General features: G+C 38.7%; 1 protein-coding gene and 1 pseudogene across 6 annotated transcripts; one reads left to right on the plus strand and one right to left on the minus strand.

Moving 5' to 3' along the window:
- Window positions 1-944: 944 nt before the first annotated feature.
- On the plus strand, window positions 945-6,190 carry LOC143888928 (putative disease resistance protein RGA3; annotated as a pseudogene). Its single transcript, XR_013254614.1, has 4 exons — window positions 945-1,757; window positions 1,805-4,140; window positions 4,308-4,591; window positions 5,131-6,190. The product of XR_013254614.1 is annotated as a putative disease resistance protein RGA3 (transcript).
- Window positions 6,191-10,967: 4,777 nt separating this feature from the next.
- Window positions 10,968-21,897, minus strand: LOC143888434 (transcription factor GAMYB-like). 5 transcript variants are annotated; one of them, XM_077392852.1, is made up of 7 exons: window positions 21,685-21,896; window positions 21,471-21,546; window positions 20,930-21,056; window positions 20,421-20,473; window positions 19,702-20,107; window positions 12,126-13,143; window positions 10,968-11,591 (listed from the first exon to the last, which is right to left on the minus strand). In XM_077392852.1, exons 5-7 carry the CDS (start codon window positions 20,062-20,064, stop codon window positions 11,398-11,400), a joined length of 1,575 nt encoding a protein of 524 aa, XP_077248967.1. In that variant the 5' UTR covers window positions 20,065-20,107; window positions 20,421-20,473; window positions 20,930-21,056; window positions 21,471-21,546; window positions 21,685-21,896; the 3' UTR covers window positions 10,968-11,397. The 5 variants fall into 5 exon arrangements, with proteins under 5 accessions (XP_077248967.1, XP_077248968.1, XP_077248971.1 ...); XM_077392853.1 differs by having other exon boundaries at window positions 20,930-21,073; XM_077392856.1 differs by lacking the exon at window positions 20,421-20,473 and having other exon boundaries at window positions 21,685-21,897.
- Window positions 21,898-23,107: the final 1,210 nt, after the last annotated feature.

Below are 23,107 nucleotides of genomic sequence, written 5' to 3' on the forward strand. Positions count from 1 at the left end.
TATTTAATCTTGAAATTAACTATTCGTTTGGATCTATGGTGAAGTTTTCAATGGAATAAATTTCCAGTTAAGCAGGGTTAAAATTTTCCTGCAGTAAGCAGGGAAAGTTTTGAGTGTGGATTTTTTTATGAAAATAAGTTCTCCTTTTAAGGACACGTGCAAGAAGTCTGAACTTGATGCAATCTGCAAAAATATCTTTGGCTTTATATAACTATCAATCAAATAAAAAAGTTATTCTATGTTTACATTGTTAATAAATAAAGAAAATTTGTTGATGATTTGTTATCAACATCTTGTCTCCCATTCTAACCGCCTTAGGTCGTTTGCAAAGTCCAAGCAACCTTGAAAGAAAGAGAATTTGTAAAATCTCATCTATTCATTTTGATGTTGATAACTGGACATTCGACTGCTATCAGTGGAGTTGAGATATTGTGCTGTGCATGATAGCTGTCAGCCATAGGTTCCTTGGTTTTGATTCAAAATGTCTTAAATCAGTTTTTGGGAGTTAAAATTTGGTTATGTTTGGATCGAGAAATTATGAAGATGGTACCCGAGAGGATCAAACTAGGACCTTTTTTTCTCTTTAATAGAGTGGGTGAAGCCTCTCTATGACTGTGTCCAGCCATAAAAGTGATAAAACAATGTAAATGAGTTTGTGGCTGAAAAAGACTGTCAATAATCATAGGTCCCACTACAGCTACTATCGGGAGCTGAATTTCCAACAAATATTAAAACTGACTACATCTCTAAGAAAATATGTAAAAGAATTAATGCACTTAGTCTCTGGTACCATGGCGGCCTTTCACTGTTCTAAACTCGTAAAAGAGAAGGCATAAAAGCTTTACTTTCTTATTATTCTTAGAGGCACCTCATCTACTTGCAATTACCCTCCTGATCACCCTTTTACTACCCTTTGCAAACATCTCTGCTTAGCAAGAGAAGCTATGGCTGAAATGGTTCTATCCACTCTTGTTGATTCAGTGGTTGGGAACTTGACATCCTCACTCTTGGATGAGTTCCGATCGCTTAGAGGGGTTCATGGTGAGCTCTAAAAGCTCAAGAGTACGTTGACAACAATTCAAGACGTGCTCCAAGATGCAGAGGAACGACAAGTCAAGTCTAATTCTGTGAGAAATTGGCTTCTGAAGCTAAAAGATGTGGCTTATGATGCCGATGATGTACTTGACGAGTTCACAGTGGAAGGACTAGGACTGAAAGTGGAAGGCGAGATTCATTCTCGAAAGAGGAAGTCCAGGAATCTGGTAACCAGCTTTGCCTTATCTTTTCTTGGTTCAAATCCTGATTCATTTGAACGAGATATTGCAAATAAGATAAAGGAGATTAGGGATAGATTAGATGATATCGCAAAGGAACGCCACGCCCTCCATCTTAGAGAGGGTGATGGAGGGAGGCGGCCTGAAATTAAAGTGCGACCACAGTCTAGCTCTCTAATCGACCATTCCCGTGTGTTTGGTAGAGATGATGATAAAAACAAGTTAATAGAATTTCTGGTACCAAATGAATCCACTGAAAATGGTGTTTCTGTTATTGCTATTGTTGGCATGGGAGGCCTTGGGAAGACAACTCTTGCTCAACTTGTCTATAATGATGAAACAGTGGTGAATCATTTTGATCTAAGAATATGGGTTTGTGTATCGGATGACTTTGATGTTAAGAGATTAACAATATCAATTTATGAATCAGCAACTAGAACAAAAAACAAACTATCAGACTTAGATCCAATACAATGCGAACTTGTAATAATAGGAGATTTTTACTTGTGTTAGATGATGTCTGGAATGAGACACGAAATGATTGGGATCTCGTTAGGGGCCCGTTTAGAAATGGGGCTGAAGGAAGTAGAATCTTAGTAACTACACGGAGTGAAATAGTTGCAAGGACCATGGGCACTGGTTATACCCACCGGTTGCAGGGCTTACCATATGATGCTTGTTTATCTTTATTCAAGGAACGGGCATTTGTGAATGGGAATTCAGATGCACATCCAATGTTGCTAGCGATTGGTGAAGAAATTGTTAAGAAGTGTAAAGGCTTGCCATTGGCAGCAAAGACACTTGGAGGCATGTTAGATGCTAATACAGATGTGAACGAGTGGGATAATATATTAAAAAGTGAAATTTGGGATTTGCCAGAGGATAAAAATGACATTTTGCCTGTTCTAAGATTAAGTTATCATTATCTACCTGCGAGTTTGAAGCAATGCTTCGTGTACTGCTCAGTGTTTCCTAAAGATCACTTGTTTGAAAAGGAGGAATTGATCCAATTATGGATTGCACAAGGATTCATTCAGCCCAGAAGAAGTAAGCAAATAGAAGATATAGGTAGTGAGTATTTTGATATTTTGACATGGAGGTCCTTCTTTCAACCTTCTCATACCCATTATTATGGACATAATCGCACTATACATGACCTCATGCATGACCTTGCACAATCCATTGCGGGTGATGAATGTTTTAGAATTGGGAGTATTGAGTCATGGCGTAACCATGAAAAGGCTCTTCGCCATTCATCTTTTAATTGTCGTGATCTAGATCCCTTAATTTTTTACGCATGCAATAAATCTAAGGGCATACGCACTCTTTTGTTTCTTGGTAACATTCCTAGAAATATTGAGCTAGTCCTTCAAGATGTGTTCCTGAATTTGAGTTCATTGCGGGTATTGGATTTGGCAGGTCTTCAAATAAATGAGTTGCCAGATTCTATCAGTAATTTGAAACATCTACGATACCTTGACCTCTCGAGTAATCCGATCCATAGGCTGCCAAAATCAATAAGTAGCCTTTACAACTTACAAACTCTGAAACTCAGACAGTGCGGCATTAGTGAGCTACCAAACGACATGAGGAACCTAATTAACCTCCGGCATCTCTATTTTGACACTAGGTCACAGGTAGGCGGATACGTCAGTCCGGCTGTAATTGAATCTTTTCCACCCAGAATTGGGAAATTAACTTGTCTCCAGACATTGTCCGAATTTGTTTTGGGGAGCAAAGAGAGTGGAAATGGCATTGGAGAATTGAAGGACCTGGTGAACCTCAGAGGAGTATTTCACATTTCACACCTTGAGAGAGTGAGAAATGGAGAGGAGGCCGAAGTGGCAAATCTGAAGAATAAAAAATACATTCGCCAATTGACCTTTCAATGGGAACATGGTACTGAAGATGACCAAGAAGTGCTCGAAAGACTTCAGCCTCATACCAACCTTGAAATCCTGAGAATAGTAGGCTATTCAGGTGTAAATTTCCCAAGTTGGACTGTAGATTCACAGTTCCGCAGTCTAGTAAGCATTACCATCGTCTCTTGTTTTACATGCAAAGTCTTACCACCTCTTGGGCAGCTACCCCACCTCAAATATCTCTCCATAAGTTATATATTTAATTTAAAACATATCGATGGTGCGTTTGTTGGGCGTGACAAGGGTAAGGGCTTTCCATCACTAGAGATGCTAAATCTTAATGGTCTGTCTCGATTGGAGGAATGGTGTGGAGTAGAGGAAGGCGATTTCCCCTTCCTCCATGAAGTTACAATAAATGGATGTGGGAAGCTGAGGCAATTGCCCCACCTGCCTGCAGTGAGAGAGTTGACCGTTAAAGATTGTCTAGAGTTGATTACTTTTCCGAGGCTCTCATTTCTTCGAATACTAAAATTGGAGAACTGCGATGACAAGGTATTGAGTTCTTGGGTGCCTTACCTCACTTCTCTCTCCTCTCTGACAATTGAAAGATTCCCAAGCCTAACATCACTACCTAATGAGATGTTGCAACACCTAGTCAAACTTGAAGAGTTGAAGATTCTCCAATGTCGAAGCTTGGTTCATTGGCCCATGAAGGTGGGGTTGCATCACCTAGCCTCTCTCCAAAATCTGGTTATTAAATCCTGTGTTAGACTAAAGTCTCTGCCTGAGGGGATGGGAAACCTTACCTCCCTCCAGAATCTGACTGTTCAAAGCTGTCCTGAACTTAATTCCTTGACGGAAGATGGCCTGCCTGTCGGATCTGGAAGATGGTCTGTTCCTACCATTAAATCTTTGCACATTGGCCAATGAAGATTGGTCCAAGAACTCACACAATCTAGGTGGGGCTGCTTCTTGGGGTTTCTGACATTTACAAGATTGTTGAGGTATGTAATTTTCTTTTATGGAATTTTTCCATGTTATTGCATTTACTGTATCTACATGGAGCAATAGCTTTCTTCTTTTTTCTCGTATCCATTATATTTTAATTGGCATACTTGGATTGGCGATATGATAGAATCTACTGATATGATTCTTGTGAGGATTGCCACAGCTTGTGAGGAGGTGAAGCATCTGAATGAATTCGATTATGTGGTTGTGAATGCGAAGGGAAGCTCAAGAACATAGTTCAGCTCAGAGAGCCCATCATTGATTCAGAGAATGGTGTCACACAGCACAACAAGCAGATATAGTTACGGAGGCAAATACGTATTTCCTTCCCCTTTTAAATCTCTCCGAACTATGTCTTTCTCAGTTCAGCTAGTAAGTGTCCATCTTTGACGCAGTCGCAGAGAAGGCTATAGTCCATCACCGCAGCCTGCATATATAGTTTGGGAGGTGGGTACCTCTTCCCATTCCTCATTGAATTTCTATATCTTTTATACCCAGGCTCAAGAAGTTGATAGCTGCACTAAAATTAGTTATTTTTAATTTCTGTGATTGAAGCGAAAATTGGTGCTGATTCTCTGATTCATTCTGTGGCTTGGCCTAACCATATAATCGTAGGGATACTCGTCATTTTATTTTCTTCTGTTTTAAATTTCTTCTTGGACCTTGCTCCTACAATGTAATTTCTTGTTGTCATTGTTAAGGCCCTGTTCGTTTCAGATTGTGACAACCGTTGGTGACGGCCCAAACCGATTATTGGCCGAAAATTATGTTTAATTTTGGGCCAATAATTTGTTGGAGAACCCATCATCGGTTGTCTCAATCGGAAACGAACAGGGCCTAAGTAGTTCTATGTTCCAGTGGATTCCCTTCGCTTTATATGTTAAGACGAATTTTAATGATCAGTTTTTGCTGAACTGTTGAATTAGTGAATTCTTGCTGAATTAATTCTAACTATCAGTTTTTTTGTTCTATGTGGGTACATGTAGAGACAATTGATCATGTGGGCCTCATGCTGAACAGACATCCGACGTGTAAGTTAAACAACTACAAAAATCAACAATTTAAGTCATGTTCTTCAATCATTCTCATAAGGATTTTTTCTCTCTTCCCGTGCAAAGAATGAAAAAAAATGTAGGAATGGTTGAAGAAGGAGAATTGCTGATTTTTTGAAGCAAAGTTGAGTTGCTTTGGGCGATTCTATTCCTCCTGTTTGAAGCAAAGTTGAGTTGCTTTGCCCAGTCTGAATGTCAAAGGAGAATGGTTAAAGTGACACATCCTTTAGCCCTGTTTGTTTTGGATTTGAGAGCCGATTGTGAGTCCAAAACTGATTATTGGACACAAAATTATGTTTCACTTTGAGCCAATCTGGACTCGTAATGGGTTCTCAAAATCCAAAACAAATTTGGGCCAGCTTTTTTTGACAGTACTCTAAACGAGTCTTGATGGATCAAGGGCTAGGATCATCCCATCAACGTGGGGAGTTGATACGTAGATGGAACTGTTAAGGACCATACGAATATACGATCTATGCATTTGCCTCAAACTTTTGAATGTAACCCAAGGGAATAAACTACAAAATGAATCAATCGTGTGATTTGAAGAGTGCCAAAGAGCAGATGAAATTGGAAGATCTAGTGTTGTAAAGATTTTTCTTGGGGAGCAATCCTGTTTATGAAGAGTTTGGATGTATTGCACTTTGTCTGAAGAATTTGCACGATCCATTGGCTTCATTTGATGGTTTCTTGATGTGTCTGGATCATAGTTTTAACTCCCCTATGTCATCATGGACTCCCCCGAGTCAACTCCCTTTTACCTTGTCCACATTCCACGTTTTTCCCTACAAAGTCAATAAAAACTCCTTTCACTCCCGAATTATGACTGTGTGTTGCCAAGTCGACAGGGATTTTCTTCAGCCGCATTTCGCGCCGCATCCGTGTTTTTAAACACTGGCCCAGATGGTACTTGTTATAATAATTACTGGATTTACTGACTGGAATGTAGTTCTTTCAGTTCTCTTATTCGGTTATTCTTTATTAGCTTTCTCTCAAGCACAAGGTTTTTGTCTTTCATTTGTTTTCACTGTATTTGGTTTACATATCAGTGGTTAGATATCATATCCAATTGCCTTTATGTAATAATTCATACTTCTATAATCAAATGGGCATCTTTGATTCTCTTGTACATTTTTCTGTGTGTGTTTTTTGACATATTTGTTTGGGATAGGCAGAGGGTTGCATATGACAGGTCGACTGCACTGAAAGACTGTCGGGTCTACACTTGGTTCCAAAGGGACGATGATGATCCATCTGCCCATGTAGAACAGTTATTTATTTATTTTTTTTGCTGTATTTTTTGTTCAGTTGTTGTACAAACTAAATCGACCCTATGATGGAATCTAACTTTGAGGGCCCGTTTGGATACCTCATGCATTTGTATTTTGATTTGGATTTGAGTTTTGGATACAAAATACATCAATCATCTTCATGATAATGTTTTAAGAGAGATAGAGAAAGAGAGGGAGGGAGGGATGTCTCGCTGCTGCCGGAGCAACGCCGAAGAGCAGCGATGGTGAAGGAAGTTGCCACAAATATTGATTTCCAAATAATGTCTCGCAGAACAGATTTGAAAATCGGAATTTTTTGCACTGCTGTAGCTGATTTGGAAATTTAGGGATCTGATCCAGTTCAAAATATCAACTAAATCCAAATCTAAATCTTGTGTGTATCCAAACGTTGCCTGAATGTTTTATCTTGAAACAATAATGATTCAAACTTTCAATGGAAAAACTTTCCATTTAAACAGGTTTAATATTTTCCCGAAAAGTAAAAGATGGAAATTTTATGAGTCAGATTTTATTTTTAATTTTTTGTTATGAAAGCCAACTTTTTTTTTTTTTTAATATTAGATCGGAACAGCCAAGTAGCTTATAAATTTTACAGGAATAAATTCATTTACAGGGCTTTTTGCTTAATCCAATAAATTTTAATAAAGAAACCATGCAGTTCATCTCCCCATTGTCTCCTTGGGTCTGTTCATTCACATTTCAGAACCCAGTTCTCTCTTTGAAATAGCTTGCAGAGGCTCTGATTGTAACTGTCTTAAGTCTCAAATGACAGGTACTAAAAGCCTAAAAGGTATGTTTGGCCATTGAAATGTGCATATGCATAATCTTTTTACCGTCCATATTTAACTACTAAGTCCCTTATTGTTTTGGATTTTGAGAACCGATTGGAGTCCCAAACCGATTACTGGACTCAAAATTAAATGTAATTTTGACTCAAATAATAGGATTGGCACTCACAATTGGTTCTCAAAATCCAAAACAAACAGGGCCTAAAAGTACATTTAATTAGATATTAGGGTTCTCCATTTAAGCAGGCACACAAGAAGTTAGAGATTGATGCGATAGGCAAAAATATCTTCCGCTTCATATAGCTCGCATCAAGTAATTTTTTATGCTTACATTGTAATAACTAATGAAGGGGCAGCCCAGTGCACGAGGCTCCCGCCTTTTTGGGGGCTGGGGAGGGCTAGATGTACTCAGCCTTACCCTCGCCGAGGCTCGCCCTCTTAATGTTTACATTGTAATAAATTTAGAATTTATTTTGATGATTTATTATGAACATCAAAATGTGAACAGATGAGATGAGATGAAATACAGTGGGTTCTCGGATCAATATAGCTTGATCTATGGGCCATTTGGAGAGAGAGAGAGAGAGAGAGAGAGAGAGAGAGAGAGAGAGAGAGAGACTGTTTTTTTCTCTTTAATAAGGTGGGTGGAGCTTCCGCTCTATAATTGTACCTAGCCATAGTACAATGTAAACGAGTTTGTGGCTGGGATTGGGAAGAAGAATCAATTTTCAAAATCATTTTCAAGTTTTGAAAGGGTTTTCTTTAAAACCTTCTGTTTGGACATTTGCAAATTTAAAGTATGACATAACTCATTATAGGGAATTTCATCTTCACTACTGCTAGAATTAGATGAGTTGTGTGAGCTTACCTCTTTGTTCTCCGTATTTGCCATGAAGCATACGCTCGGATTGGCAGTTACACAAATGTTTGATTTTTCTTTACTTGAGCTTTCCTCAGAAGTGGTACAAAAACTTAAGCCGTCAAAGGTAGCGGCCATGACTTTCTTTGTGGTCTTCCAAGGCTTCTTCCCCTTGTGTTTGGAGGCTTTGAGTTGAGGGCAATCCTGCCTATAGTGTCCTAGCTTCTTTGCATTCAAAACATTGGGGCGGATCATCCTCTTTCTTCATTCCTTATCTTTCCTTTTCCTCCTTCGTTTTGTCTTTTCTTCCTTTCTTTCTCTACATCTTCTTGAATTTTTGAAAAGCTTCTTCTTCATCACTATCGGTGCTAGATGAAGAAGAGGAAGAGTCATTAGCTCTAAAGGCGAGGTACTTCCCCTTGTTTTTCTCCTCCATGAGCATTGTCTTTTCTTCTTGTTGGCTTTCCCTTTTCTTCATCTTCATCTTGTGTGTGATGAGAGAGCCAACCAACTCTTCAAGCTTCACATTGTCAAGATCTTTTGATTCTTCAATAGCCATCAGCTCGGGACTTTCGATTTTTTTGACTTGTGAAGCCCTCATGAGTGGTTTTGAGGGTAGTCCATATATCTTTGGCCATTGTATAATTAGAAACCCGATTGAGTTCCTCGGGAGATAAAGCACAAAATATTGTGTCAATTCCTTTGGCATTCAAAGCGGCCCTCTTCTTCTCAGCGGCCGTCGACTCACTCATGTCATTTGTGGGTTTTCCATTACCCGTAATTAGATCCATTGAAAAATGAAGGTCTAGTAGCGGATTGGCCTTCGGCATATCCGGATGAGGCTGCCATGATCTATATACTCTTCTAAATTTTTTTTAAATTTCAAAAATCCCAAATTTGAAGCCTTAGCTCTGATACCAAATGAAATCCTAGTTATGTAGCCAACCCAAGAGAGGGGTGGCATTGGGTCTTAAAACTTTTGTCAAGTTAAAGTGCAGAATTAAAAACTTAATGGCAAAACAAGATTTAAACCATAAATAAAAAGATAAAGCCAAATGCACAAGTATAAGATAGAGACAAGAGATATAATAGACTGCACCGGATTTATAGTGGTTCGGTCCCCAACCTTGAGGCCTACTCGACTCCACCAAGAGCTTCTTGATGGATTCACTATTCAACCCCCTTAATGGTGGAGAACAAACCAATTACAATGTGGCTCCTCCTAGCAAGACTCGCAAACCTGAAAAAAGCTCTGCCTCTCCAACACTTGCTTCTGGAGATGGATCTATATCTCCTGCACTCACCTCTGGAGATGGCTCTATGTCTCCTACACTCGCCCAATATAATGTTGCTCTTTAGGAAGAAAGAAGACAAAATCCTTTTAACAAGGGTTACAAGGTATGTAGAAAAGATATACAAGTGAAGCCTATGTCCAATCTTTGTTCAAAGGATAAGAGAGGCACTAATCAAGTAGATTCACCCATTTAGGATGTTCCAAATAAGTATTAGAGTGACTTGAATACATATGAATGGTTGGGTAACACATATAAAGATATGGACCAAAAATAGTCGTTAGAAGGGCATTAAGGTAATTCCCGCATCTTCCCAAGAAACTAGCCGTTGTAGCTTAACACCTAGTTTTCTAGACCAGGCTGGTCGACCGGTCCATCTCAGTCCACCATTACAGTTCACTGGACTTCTTGTTGTTTCCAACAATGTGTAAAGTCCGGTCAACTGGGGAGGGGCAAGTCGACCGACCATGCTAGATTTAGCACATTTTAAGCTGAAGTTATTCCAAACTTTTGGGTGTGTTTATTAGGTCTTGTCCAAATTAGTTATCATGTTTAGGGACCCTAATATACTTTGTTTAGTGCCTCAAACAAACTTCATAAAAAGAAAGGACTTCTACATCCTATATTGGACTTAGGACACAACTTGATCTTCACGCTTCAAATCCATTTTGCTCCTTAGATCTCCAAATGCTTTGGCATACCAAATGTACTCCAATTTAGCTTCTTTGCCTTCATCCAAGCATCCTTGATTAGCACAAACAACCTAAGATCTACAACTCAAACAAACAAAATACATTAGTGATATAAAATCATTTGTGTTTTGGAATCATCAAAATAAGATGGGAATGCCAAGGTGTGAACCATTGGGCTTACAATGACAATTCGACAAAAATTATGCTCATACTACAAAGCCAAATTGACCTTGCATTCACTTTGTTCATAGACCTTCCTAGTCATTCTATCATTTAATTTGTCTAGTTATCACGTCTTCTTATTGATCAGTTTGCACACAAGATTTAATCCAACTCCTCCCTTGACTTCTAAATCTCATTTTATTTCAATCTGAAAATGAAAATTCTCGATCCACAGTCATACACTATCACATTGCCTCTACATCTCCCTCCCTCTCTTTTCCTCGAGTCAAGACATTCTCCCTCTTTTCCTTGAGTCAAGACATGCACCTATTGTCTCTACATTTCCCCGTCCTTTCCTTAAGTCAAGGCAGTCAATTATGAAATGGCCTCCTCCGTCTACTTTGACTAGGAATAAGCGTTTTAAATTCAAACTCATCAATTTCAAGTCTCCATTAACATATTCATTCAAGTGAACAGCCCCTTAGCGTGCTGTTTTATTTGCCTCTCTGTCAGGTTTCTGCTGTACCTCAACGACCTTGATCTTTGTGTCTTGCCTTTTTCTAGTCTTAATAAAAATTTCATTGACATTAAAAAACAATACTCTAAAAGCAGCTATATAGGTGAAGGCCGTATAAATAATGTACCCGTAAAGGCAACAGAAAAATGGAAGGCGTGACTAAACCTCATTCAAAGTTTTCAATTGATCACTATTTCATAAAGAAAGAAGGAAGACTCCACACATATGTAGGCATATTGTGTGATGGAATCCATCAAATAATCCAAACTCAATGACAGAAAATGTTTCACATCAAGAGTACATGATCATCCTACAATGATAACAAAGGCACCTCTACTTTAAGACCTTACACTGCCTCAAGAAGCACGACTTGGCACTTGCAGACGACTAAAACAACAACAAAATAGCCATGTCTAAACATATTACCATAAATCTCATCATCAAAAGCCATTTATAGGAGAAAAACAGGTCCCACATAAATCAGCCTACTGTAAACAAATTTTCAATGTGAGCTGCCATGAAGTCTCAAGGAAGCTCAGACATTGGACATACTGCAGGCATATTATTCCATGCACAAGAGCGAAATCCCACTCCCTGATTTAATGTAGAAGTTCCAGAACCATATGTTTGCAGTTGCTGAAGAAATCTTCACCAAGCCATTCTGTGTTTTGGTCAAACCAATCCGTGCCCAGTAAAGACTCAGGACTAGAGAAATCCAACAGAGTAGAAATTTCCTTTTTTCCTCCATCCAGGGTTGAAACATGATCAACTTTTTCTTTCTTTATTTCAGAACCTGAAGAAACCTATATCAGAAATCGTATCCCTATAAAAGTAATAATTGTACATATAACCATGGTTTTAAATTTCGGTCTAGGTGGTTGAAACCGAAATTTCAGGCGAAATTCGGGAAAAAAGTTGAATTTTATTTTTAATCCGAAAATTCGGTAATTCGGCCAAAATTTCCGATTAAAAGTAAAGGGAAATGATAAATCCACCCCTTTTCTTTACATGGGACAGCCAGCCACACTGTAGGTGGCGGTCAGAACCATTGAATCATTCTCACGTTAAGTACAACAGCCCCTCTGCAGTCGTAGATACACTGCTGGTGGCTGTCCCAAGTAAAAAAAGGGCGGATATATCACTGCCAAAAGTAAAATTGTTAAAAAAAAAAAAAAAAATCATTTGATATGGACAAAAACCAAAATTTCGGGTATTGTGGATTTTGGTTCCGGTTGGGACCAAAATACGAAATTTCAGTATTTAGGCCGAAATTTAAAACCATGCATATAACCTTGTGAAGATGAAAGAAAAACATATATATACTTACAAAACAATGTCTTAGCAGTTGGAGATTTGTCCAACAAGCAGCCGCTGATAGGAGGCGTACACTCACTGAAGACCGATGAAGCGGAACGACCCAAGGGAGAAATAGGGTCCCCATGTTCTTCCCATTCTGTCTCACATAAGCTCAATGTTGAACTTTCAATTACATCAGCGGGCGTAGCAACAGATGAATTTGAGCTCTTCTCAGAAGACTGATTCTTGACACTGCTCAGTGCCCGGGATTCATGAAGCACGGCTTCTAAAAGACCACTGTGTTGTGGTGATAGATAATCAGATTGTAGTTGCCAAGTTGGCGGGGACTGGATAAAGGTATCAACAGCCTCGAGAGGTGGTGGCAGGGGAGGAGATGTGTCCCAGCCACCGAGATCAGTTAGTGCATATTGGAGTGAAGGGAGCTCCGACCTCATAGCCCTAGGATAAGGGTTAGAGGCAGAGAAATTGCCATTTAAGAGGGCATGGCTGCCAGTCATTACACCACCAAAGGGTGCCGGATTCGTGCTGTTGGGGTCAGGATCATAGGGCAGTCCCAACCCAAAGGGCCGGTGGATCTTTTCACAAGCATGGGTCTCGAAATGGTCAAATTGGGGAAGCCCGTTACTGACACCACCATGAAAACCAGGAAACAAGGTTTCGGATTCGCGAGCTCGCTTGGCACGATGAACTGTTTCGGGTATGAAGCTATAATTCTGAGATGATCCCAACCCCTGCTTCAGGATGCCACTCACAGAAATATCAGGAAATAGTGGTCCATAAGATAAATTCACTTGACTCTCTTTCAAATTGTCGAATACCAAATCAGGTATATCGTAGTTGTTCGCCTGTAAGAGGTCATGATGTCGTGCATCACCACCGCTGAATTCACCAATGTTTTGATTAGGATGACGCACATTAAATGATTGCAAAGGCAAGTCAGGAGGGTAGATCGGTAAACCAGAACGATGCCGTCTCTTTATTCGAGTGTTCCAGTAGTTCTTTATTTCATTATCAGTACGCCCAGGCAACTGCAGCAAGACAATAGAAAATGTTTCAGAAAGCCATAAAATTTCGAAAGAAGCGAAGCTGGAATGATTATGAGTCAAGAATAATTATGTGAAAGCAATATCAAAGAAAATTCATTTTGAGATTGGATTTTTCAGATGCACAACAATGCAGGGTTAAAATCTCAGGATTACATTTCGTTACTTCCTATACTTATGGTAAGGTGCATTTATGCTGATATATGGTTATACATGCGGGATTGAGCCTCTAGCTCAATTGCAAAGGCCTTGTTTCTCAACCTCAAAGTAAGAGGTTCAATCCCAGCTTACCTACCAAAAAAATGTTTATACATGCCATGCTTTTTTTATTTAATGATATTTGTTGCATATTTTCAAACATTACGAGTATTTGGAATTTTGTATATATATTTCATAGTTTATATGTGTATTTGATAACTAGTTTACATGCAGTAATGTAATTTTATATGCACAATATAATTGTACAGGCATATCAGTATGTCCAATTTCTTAGCGTACCACATCTTGTCTGTGGCTGAATTACAAAGAGGAAAATTTTACACTGATTCTTTAAGACTAAGTGAACTACTACTTTATAAAAATAAATTATACAGATTCTATAGGACTAAGTGGACTACAACTTCATTAATAGAGCATGTCCAGTTTCTTAGTTTACACCATCTTGTCTGTGATTAGATTACAAAGGGGAAACGTATATTGTATTTTATTTTTTTTATTTTTATTTTTTGAAAATTAACAATAATTTTATTAATAAAAAATGGGGGACAAGATGTGCCAGAAGCACAATCTGGAATTAGGCAAATAATGCCTACTGAGGATCAAGAGAATCAAAATAAATTACATTCGTTCCCGTTACAGAGACTCCCTCTTTGGCCAGTGCATCCGCCGAAGAGTTGGCCGATTTCCTCCGGTGAACAAGTTGAGGATGAAGACAGGACAAGATCCCGAATTTCATCAATGATGTGATTTAACCTCCATGGCCCACCTCTATGATTTCCTGCCCAACCAATAACATTCGAGGAGTCCCCCTCCACTATCAGTGGACCTAAATTATTATTAACGTACCATCGGAGGCCAAAGAGCAGTCCCCTCGCCTCGGCCTCATTAGCATCACATATCCCCATTGATCCGAAATAAGACATTATAGTCCTGCCGGTGGAATCACGAATTAGACCACCAAAACCAGCAGGGCTGGGATTACCTAATGAACTGCCATCAAAGTTTAGTTTTAACCACCCCTCCCCTGGAGCGACCCATTGCGGAGTAATTGAATCCCGAGGCTTTCTTTCGAACAGCGCCACATTGCAATTTCTTAAGGCAAGCCCAGTTGGATATGAAGATTTCCATTCGCCTTTGCCCAAGCAATGAGAGATAATTTTATTTTAAGGGCAATATGCCTCCAATGCCTAGCTTTATCAGAAAAGACTCTGTTATTCCGTTCCTTCCAAACGCGCCATATGATTGCAAATAGTAAGGCCTTCCATAATGATTCACCCAGACATTCGTGAAAGGCACTCCACCCAGACGTATATTGTTTCTTACAAGTTGTGTGAACGACTATTCTAGAACTGAGAGCAATTAATGTATAACTGTACAGGCATATCAATATGTCCAATTTCTTAGCAGACCACATCTTGTGATGTGAACTCGTGACAGCAAAGAGAAAGAGAGAATAGATAATCATGATCAAAACATGGAAGAATCAGATCAAGAAAGATCTAGATCCAGATCAAGATCAAGATCAAGATCAAGAAGGGGGTGAAGAAGGAAAAGAGAAATGTGAAAAAGAAGAGAAGGATATAAACCCAAATGGGAAGGGTGAAGAAGGAAATGGAAAAAAGAAGGGAAAAGACAAATGAGACTAGAAAAAAAGAGGGGAGATGTGGAAAATGATATAAGAAGAGAAGGATAAGGGAGTGTTGGCTTATAGACCCAACCGAACGGCGATGAGAAGGAGAAGATAAAAGAAACAAAGAAAAATAAGAGTTTTGGGATAGAAATTGACCTGATATGAAGCATCACACTTCAAAAGGCATGACATTCACACAAGATGGAAAAACTTCAAATCTTTATTTATTCCATCATTGCACAATATCAAAAGAAAAGTGCCTTGAGGTTTGCAAATATAAAGAAAAGCAAGAGAAAGAAAGTTCTAAACCAAAAACAAAGAGTTAACACATTGGACTAAAATACCTTCAGATGACTTAAAGACTCTCCACTTAAAATTTTCGTAATACATGTGTTGGCCCTATTTAAAATAATCATAATCCAAAGAACTTAAGTGATTTTGATGACAAAGGACCGTGGTACCCCTCCTAAAAGACACATAAAAATTAGAAGATGAGCCCTGGATGGTCCCCATCATCTTGTCAGTAACTAAATTACAAAGGGAAAAATTATATTGATTCTTTAAGACTAAGTGAACTACTACTTTATGAAAAAAAAAATTATATTGATTCTTTAAGACTAAGTGAACTACTACTTTAGTAATAGAGCATGCCCAGTTTCTTAGCTTACCACATCTTGTCTGTGACTAAATTAATTTTATATGGAAAAAGGAAAAAAACTTTATACAATTATACTACTTTATGAAGAAATGCATACTGTTTTGTCGAAGCTGTGTGAACTACTCTACAGCTAAGAGCAATTATTGGGCAGTGATATAATTTTATATACTACAATATTACTGTACATGTATATTAGCATGGCCCATTCAAAAAAAAAAAGGGTAAAATTATACGGATTCCCTACTGGCGGCCTAGTGCACGAGGCTCCCGCCATTGCGGGGTTGGGGAGGCCTAAACGTACGCAGCCTTACCCCTGCTTTGCAGAGAAAATTATACTGATTCTTTGAGAATAAGTGAACCATCACTTCATTAATAAAGCATGTCCAGTATCTTAGTATGCCTCATCTTGTCATTGACTAGATTACTTTGTGTACATCTTATGATGTAAATCAGTGAGAGAGAGAGAGAGAGAGTCAAGTTCAAAACATGAATGATCAATATCAAGATCAAGATCAAGATCCGGAAGGGGGGGAAGGAAAAGAGAAATGGAAAAAAGAAGAGACGGATATGAACCCAAATGGGAAGGGTGAAGAAACAATTGGCAAAAAGAAGGGAAAATAAAAATGAGAGTAGAAAGAAAGAGATAAGAGAAGAAAGATAAGAGATGTAGAAAATGGTATAAGAAGAGAGATAAGGGGGTGTCGGCTTATAATCCCAATCGAAAGGTAATGAGGAGAGAAAAACAGAAGGAGAAGATAAAAGAAAGATTAAAGTCGTGGGATAGAAACTGACCTAATATGAAGAATCACACCACAAAAGGCATCACATTCACACAAGAGAGAAAAAACTTCAAATCTTTATTCATTCCATCATTGAGGCTGCACACACACACACACACATATATATATATGAGAAAACGGTTTCTACACACAAGTGTAGATAAGTTATGTACACACTAGCTTAAAATACAGTGGGGGCCACATTGTTTGGGTGATCCAAAGCATTCATTTGATGGGTCCTCACATAGATAGGGTGTGCCGAAAAAATCAGCTCCATAGGATCATCCCAACACTATGATTTGGGATGATCCTATGGAGCTGATTTTTTCGGCACACCCTATCTATGTGAGGACCCATCAAATGAATGCTTTGGATCACCCAAACAATGTGGCCCCCACTGTATTTTAAGCTAGTGTGTAGAAACTGTTCTCTCTCTCTCTCTCTCTCTCTCTCTCTCTCTCTCTCTCTCTCTCTCTATATATATATATATATATATATATATATATATATATATGAGAAAAGGGTTCCTACACACTTGTGTAGATAAGTTATCTACACACTAGCTTAAAATACAGTGGGGGCCCACATTGTTTGGATCCAAATCATTCATTTGAAAGGCCTCACATAGATAGGGTGTCCACAAAAAATCAGATCCATAGGATCATCCCAACCCTACGATTTGTGGAGGTAAAATGGACGTGTATAAACCTTCACAAATTAGTCCATTTTTTGCCTCCACAATTCGAATGGTTAGGATGATCCTATGGATCTGATTTTTTGTGGACACCCTATCTATGTGAGGGCCTTACAAATGAATGGTTTGGATCACCCAAACAATGTGGGCCCCCACTGTATTTTAAGCTAGTGTGTAGAAAACTTATCTACACAAGTGTGTAGGAACCCTTTTCTCATACTCTCTCCATATGTGTGTGTGTGTGTGTGTGTGTGTGTGTGTGTGAGAGAGAGAGAGAGAGAGGAAAGTGAAGCTACACACTCGTGTAGCTAACTTAGCTACACCGCCGGCTTAAAATACAGTGGACCCACATTGTTTGGGTGATCCAAACCATTCATTTGATAAGCCCTCACATTGATAGGGTGTGGCCAAAAATTCAGCTCCATAGGATCATCCCAACCCTTCAAACTCTGGAGGCAAAAATGGACAGATTTGTGAAGGTTTTTACACGTCCATTTTTACCTCCACAAATCGTAGGGTTGGGAAGATCCTATGGAGCTGATTTTTTGGGCACACCCTATCTTGTGAGGGCCCATCAAATAAATGGTTTGCATCACCCAAACAATGTGGGGCCCACTCATACTTTAAGCCGGCGGTGTAGCTAAGTTAGCTACACTTCTCTCTCTCTCTCTCTCTCTCTCTCTGTGTGTGTGTGTGAATAGAGTTCCTGCGCTCGAGCACAGAAACAGAGTAGGGCCACATTTTGGGTGGGATCCAAAGCACATTTGATGGGCCCTTTCATGGGTAGGGTGTCCACCAAAAATCAGCTCCATTGGATCACTTCAGGGTATCCATTTGTGGGGCCAAAAATGGACAGATTTGTGGAGAAACAGTATCTGTCCATTTTTGGCCCCACAAATGGACACCCATTGGTGATCCAATGGAGCTGATTTTTGGTAGGCCCCCCATCCATGATGGGGCCTTCCAAATGAATGGTTAGGATCACCCCCCCCCCAATGGCCCCACCCCCCTGTTTCTGCGCTCGAGCACAGGAACTCTCTCTCTCTCTCTCTCTCTCTCTCTCTCTCTCTCTCTCTCTCTCTCTATATATATATATATATATATATATATATATACACATTTTCTCAACTCAACTAAGCCTTTGTCCCACACTAGTTGGGGTCGGCTATATATAATAAAGTTCTAAAACCCTAAACAAATACCTTAACAATTTTGGATTAAAATATCCTCTAATTACTTAAATAGTCTCTCTAGTTATAATTTCCGTAAGACATGTGTTGGCCCCATTTAAAATACTCATGAGTCAAAGAACTTATGTGATTTTGATGGGAAAAGACCGTGGTACCCCGCCTATAACTTAACGGACATAAAAAACACCTAAAAGATACTTAAAAATTATAAGATGAGCCCTAGGATGGTCTACATCATCTTGTACGTGACTGACTAAATTACAAAAGGGCAAGTTATACTGATTCTTTAAGAATAAGGGAACTACTACTTTATGAAAAAGAAAAGTAAACTGCTTCCTTGAGAGTAAGTGAACTACTACTTTATTAATAGAGCACACCATTCACAAATAAAAAAATAACTTTATTAATAGAGCATGTCCAGTTTCTTAGTTTACCATATCTTGTATGTGAATGAATTAATTTTATATGGACAAATGTACACAACTTTGTACAATCATGCTACTTTATGAAGAAGCGTATACTGTTTCTTCAAAGCTGTGTGAACAACTTTGGGGCTGAGAGTAATTACTAGGCAGTCATATAATTTTATACATAACAATATAACTGTACAGGCATATAGCATGTCCAATTTCTTAGCGCACCACATCTTGCCCCGTATCTTGTCCATGACTAAATTACAAATGGGAAAATTATTTCCTCATTCAAAAAAACAAAGGGGAAAATTATACTGATTCTTTAAGACTAAGTGAACTGCTACCTTATTAAAAAACTATACTGGTTCTTTAAGACTAAGTGAACTACTACTTTATTAATAGAGCATGTCCAGTGTTTTAGTTTAACACATCTTGTGTCTGTAACTAAATTACAAAGAGGAATCATATATTGTTTCTTCAAAGCTGTGTGAACTCCTACTCTGAAGCTGAGAGCAATTACTGGACAGGCATAGAATTTAATACATTACACTGTAACTGTACAGGCATATCAGCACTTCCAATTTCTTAGCGTGCCACATCTTGCTCGGTGACTAATTACAAAGGGGAAAATCATACTGATTCTTTAAGACTAAGTGAACTACTACTCTAGAATTGATAGCAACTACTGAGTAATATAAGTATATAACTTATAGCTGTGACAATATAACTGTATGGGCATATTAGCATGTCCATTTCTTAGTTTACCGTATCTTGTCTGTAAATAAATTGAAAAGGGGGGGAATTTATAATGATTCTTGAGGACAATGAAATCCTAATCTGAAGCAGATAGCAATTACCAGGTTTCTCTTGCTCAAGACTGCAATGTAAACAATAACTCAAAAAACAAGAAAAGGATATTTATAACTTCACACTGAAAACTAAATTGAAAAATAAACATACTTCTGCAGCCATCCGTGCCCATTTATTCCCCATTTTGGCATGGAGTTCAATGATCAAATGTTCTTCAGCCTCCGTGAAAGCACCCTTCTTTAGATTCGGCCTCAAATGATTAGCCCATCGTAAACGACAGCTTTTTCCACAACGGAACAGACCCGAGTGCTTTTGAATAGCATTCCAATTTCCCTCTCCATGTTTTTTAACATAATCCACCAAAATTGCATCCTCTGCGGATGTCCAAGGACCTTTCTTCAAAACACCTCCTCCTCTCAAGCTTCCTCCGCAGCTACCTTCATCAATTGATGGTGAGTCAGTCGGATCGTTTGAGAGCATCCTGTCATCACTCTCATTTGTTGTACAACTCATCTTGTTGAACCCAATCCCAAAGTCCAAACAGAAAGCAGATGCCCTAAAAACAACAGAATTTAAAGTGAGACATATAACAAAATGCCACAAGTAGATCAAATTCAAAACATCCCCAAAACAATCCAGCACCAACTAAAGAAGAAGATGCCACCACTTGTCCTAAATAAAAAATAATGTTTAAAAACAGAAAACAAGTAACACAAAGCAGCGGGTTACAAGGGTCCGCCCGAATGAAAAGTGCAAGATAGACTATAGGGTACAACAGAAGTAGAACAAGAAATGAAAAACTGATGTCTCATATCTCACGATCTGAGGAAAAAAGAAAACTGAAAGAGAACAGTATTTCTAATCAAGACCTTGATCAATAGAACTCTCAAGCTGTTTCCCAGTTAACATGTACAGTGCAAACCTGAAAATAACAGGTAAACAAATGAAAAGGAGAAACAGATTGCAGTTCCAGTAAAACCCGAGATGTACCAATTCACCAATAAATCAGGAAAAGGCACCAAGTGACAAGCGAAAGATTTAAGTGATAAGCTAAAGATGAATTGCAACTTCAGACCCAAGTGATAAGCTCAAGATCAATTACAACTTCAGACCCAAGTGATAAACTAAAGAACAAATAAAACCTAAAAATTCAACCCGATTCTCCCAATTCTGAAATGTAGAAATCCTACATAGAATGAGAAGAACGGGTGATAATCTGCTCAGCAGCAGAAGAAAACCAACAATATTACCTATAGAAAACCATAAATTACCAAACTGTTTATATCCAAAAACAACTCGGATGAACACAAGAAAAGCACATAAACAATACAATTACAGGATATCAGATTAGCGCACCGAAAAGGAAAATTAAAAATACCTGAATCAGATCAAAACCAGTGTTGTTGCAGAATTCAATAGAGAACCAACAACTCACAGCACAAACCCTAACCCCACACGCTTTCCAGAATCAAATCCCACAACCCTGAGAATCCCAAGTCCTAGTTCTGCAACCAGAAATCAGCTACAGAAATCAAATAAAAACCATAAAAAAATTAAGAGGGATTAAAAGTTAAAACAACCATTTGAAAAGAGAAAAGGAAAAGGAAAATCTAAACCATAACCAATGAAATTAAAAACAATTCAAAACAAACCCCAAATCCAACCCCAAGTTCAAAAACTAAAAATCAGCTCAGGACTAAGAATAAATTGATCAAAAGTAAAAGGAATTCACATCAGAACTATGAATCAATCAATTAATCCCAAGATAATTGCAATTTCCGTAGAGAAACCGAACAAATGAAAACAAATGGACGGGAAGAAACCCTAATTTGCCCCCAAAACCTAGAAACTCCAAATTAACCACCACAAAACCTAAAAAAATGCTTAGAATAAACAAATGAGAAAGAAGTGTGACCTACTTTAGTTGCCAAAGACATCAAAAGCCCGAGAAATTCTCTTTCCAGAGACCAGAAATCAAATCCAAGAACCGCAACCCTAACGAAAACAAAAACAAAACCAAAAGGAAGAAAAATGCGCGATACAATCACAAATGAAGAACAAGAGATAAAGAAAAATGAAGAAGAATTGTAGAGATCAAATCTCGGAGAAGACTTGAGTTTTAGAAACCCTAACCTGAGAGAATGAGGGAAATGATGAAGAAAAGTGAGTCCAGGTGAAAAAAAGGAGTTGAGAGAGAGAGAGAGATTCTTTGCTAATTTTAGGGCGAGGCCAGATCAAAGGACGCACACCATCTCTGCTCGAATCTCTCCCAAAATCAGTATTATTTCACCGTTCCAGATCTCTAAAAACGGATCATTAGAAAGTCATTAATTCAACAAAAAACTGGAAATAAATGCTACTACTAAGATGAGGTGGAAATTTATTATTCGATTTATGTATGTGTCAATGATCATGGGAACACACTTCCGGAACGGGAAATCGTTTTGAAAATAAAGACAGTGATGAAATCGGCCAACGATTTCACCATTTCTGGAGTGGATTTGCGATCACACCTTTGTCCTATTGGGCGTGTGTCACATCAGGGAATTTAATCTTTTTTCTAAGACGGGATCCCGTTTTGCTAGCAGCCTCTATGAAGAGGGGGAAATGAAGGCATTTCACACGAACGTAGTAAAATTCTTTTTGTCAGCTTGGTCGTGCTGACGTGCGCAGTAGACCTGCCAAGTGAGTGGGCCGGGCCGGGTCATAAATTGGCCGGAATTTAACGGGTCACAATTTGGTGAAGCCATACCCCAGCCGAACGGTCACCCGGGTTTTTTTTTTTTTTTTTTTGCTGTTTTTATTCTCACGCTGTGATAGGACCAAAGTGTCCATGTGATGGGCCATAACATAAATAGGTTGTGCCCAAAAAAATCATTTCCATAGGATGATCCTAGCCCTCTGATCTATGGAGGAATTGCATGTTAATATTTATGGAAACCACTATAGATCGGAGGGCTAGAATTATCTTATGGAAATGATTTTTGGGCATAACCTATTTACATTGTGTTCCATCACATGGACGGTTTTAGATCATCCTATGATGTGGCCCGTATAGTACTTTCTGAAAAATACGAGACATAAGGGCTTACAACTTATAAAATATCAATCATTTGGGTTTTTATGGGCACCTGCGGATCCACCCGGCCTGCCCTGTTTTGACGAGACCCGTATGGGCAGGGTCAAATTTCAATGGGTCACTAATTTAGTGACCCGGGCCCGTAAATTACCCGCTGGTCCGGGTCACTTTTTGCCGGATCTAGTGCCCAATAAGCAGCGAAAAACATGTAATGACTACTATGCTTGTTGCGATCAGATGGATTAAAGGTGGGACCTATCGTGTGACATCCTTCAAAAGAGAAATGATATTCATTGTCCCCTATTTCATAGTGGTACTCCTATATTTACACTACTATGCTTGTTGCGATCTTGAAAAAGCCACAAAAAATAATAGAATCTGGACATTTTTTTGGTGAAAATTGTTTGAATTTTTTTTGGTGGGCAAGCTGGGGTTTATTAAGTGAGAAGATTTACAATCTAGAATAGGAAGCTTGTA

The sequence above is a fragment of the Tasmannia lanceolata genome, unplaced genomic scaffold, assembly GCF_043159265.1.
Source record: "Tasmannia lanceolata isolate RefF3 unplaced genomic scaffold, GAP_Taslan_0.1 ptg000012l, whole genome shotgun sequence".
Classification (NCBI taxonomy): domain Eukaryota; kingdom Viridiplantae; phylum Streptophyta; class Magnoliopsida; order Canellales; family Winteraceae; genus Tasmannia; species Tasmannia lanceolata.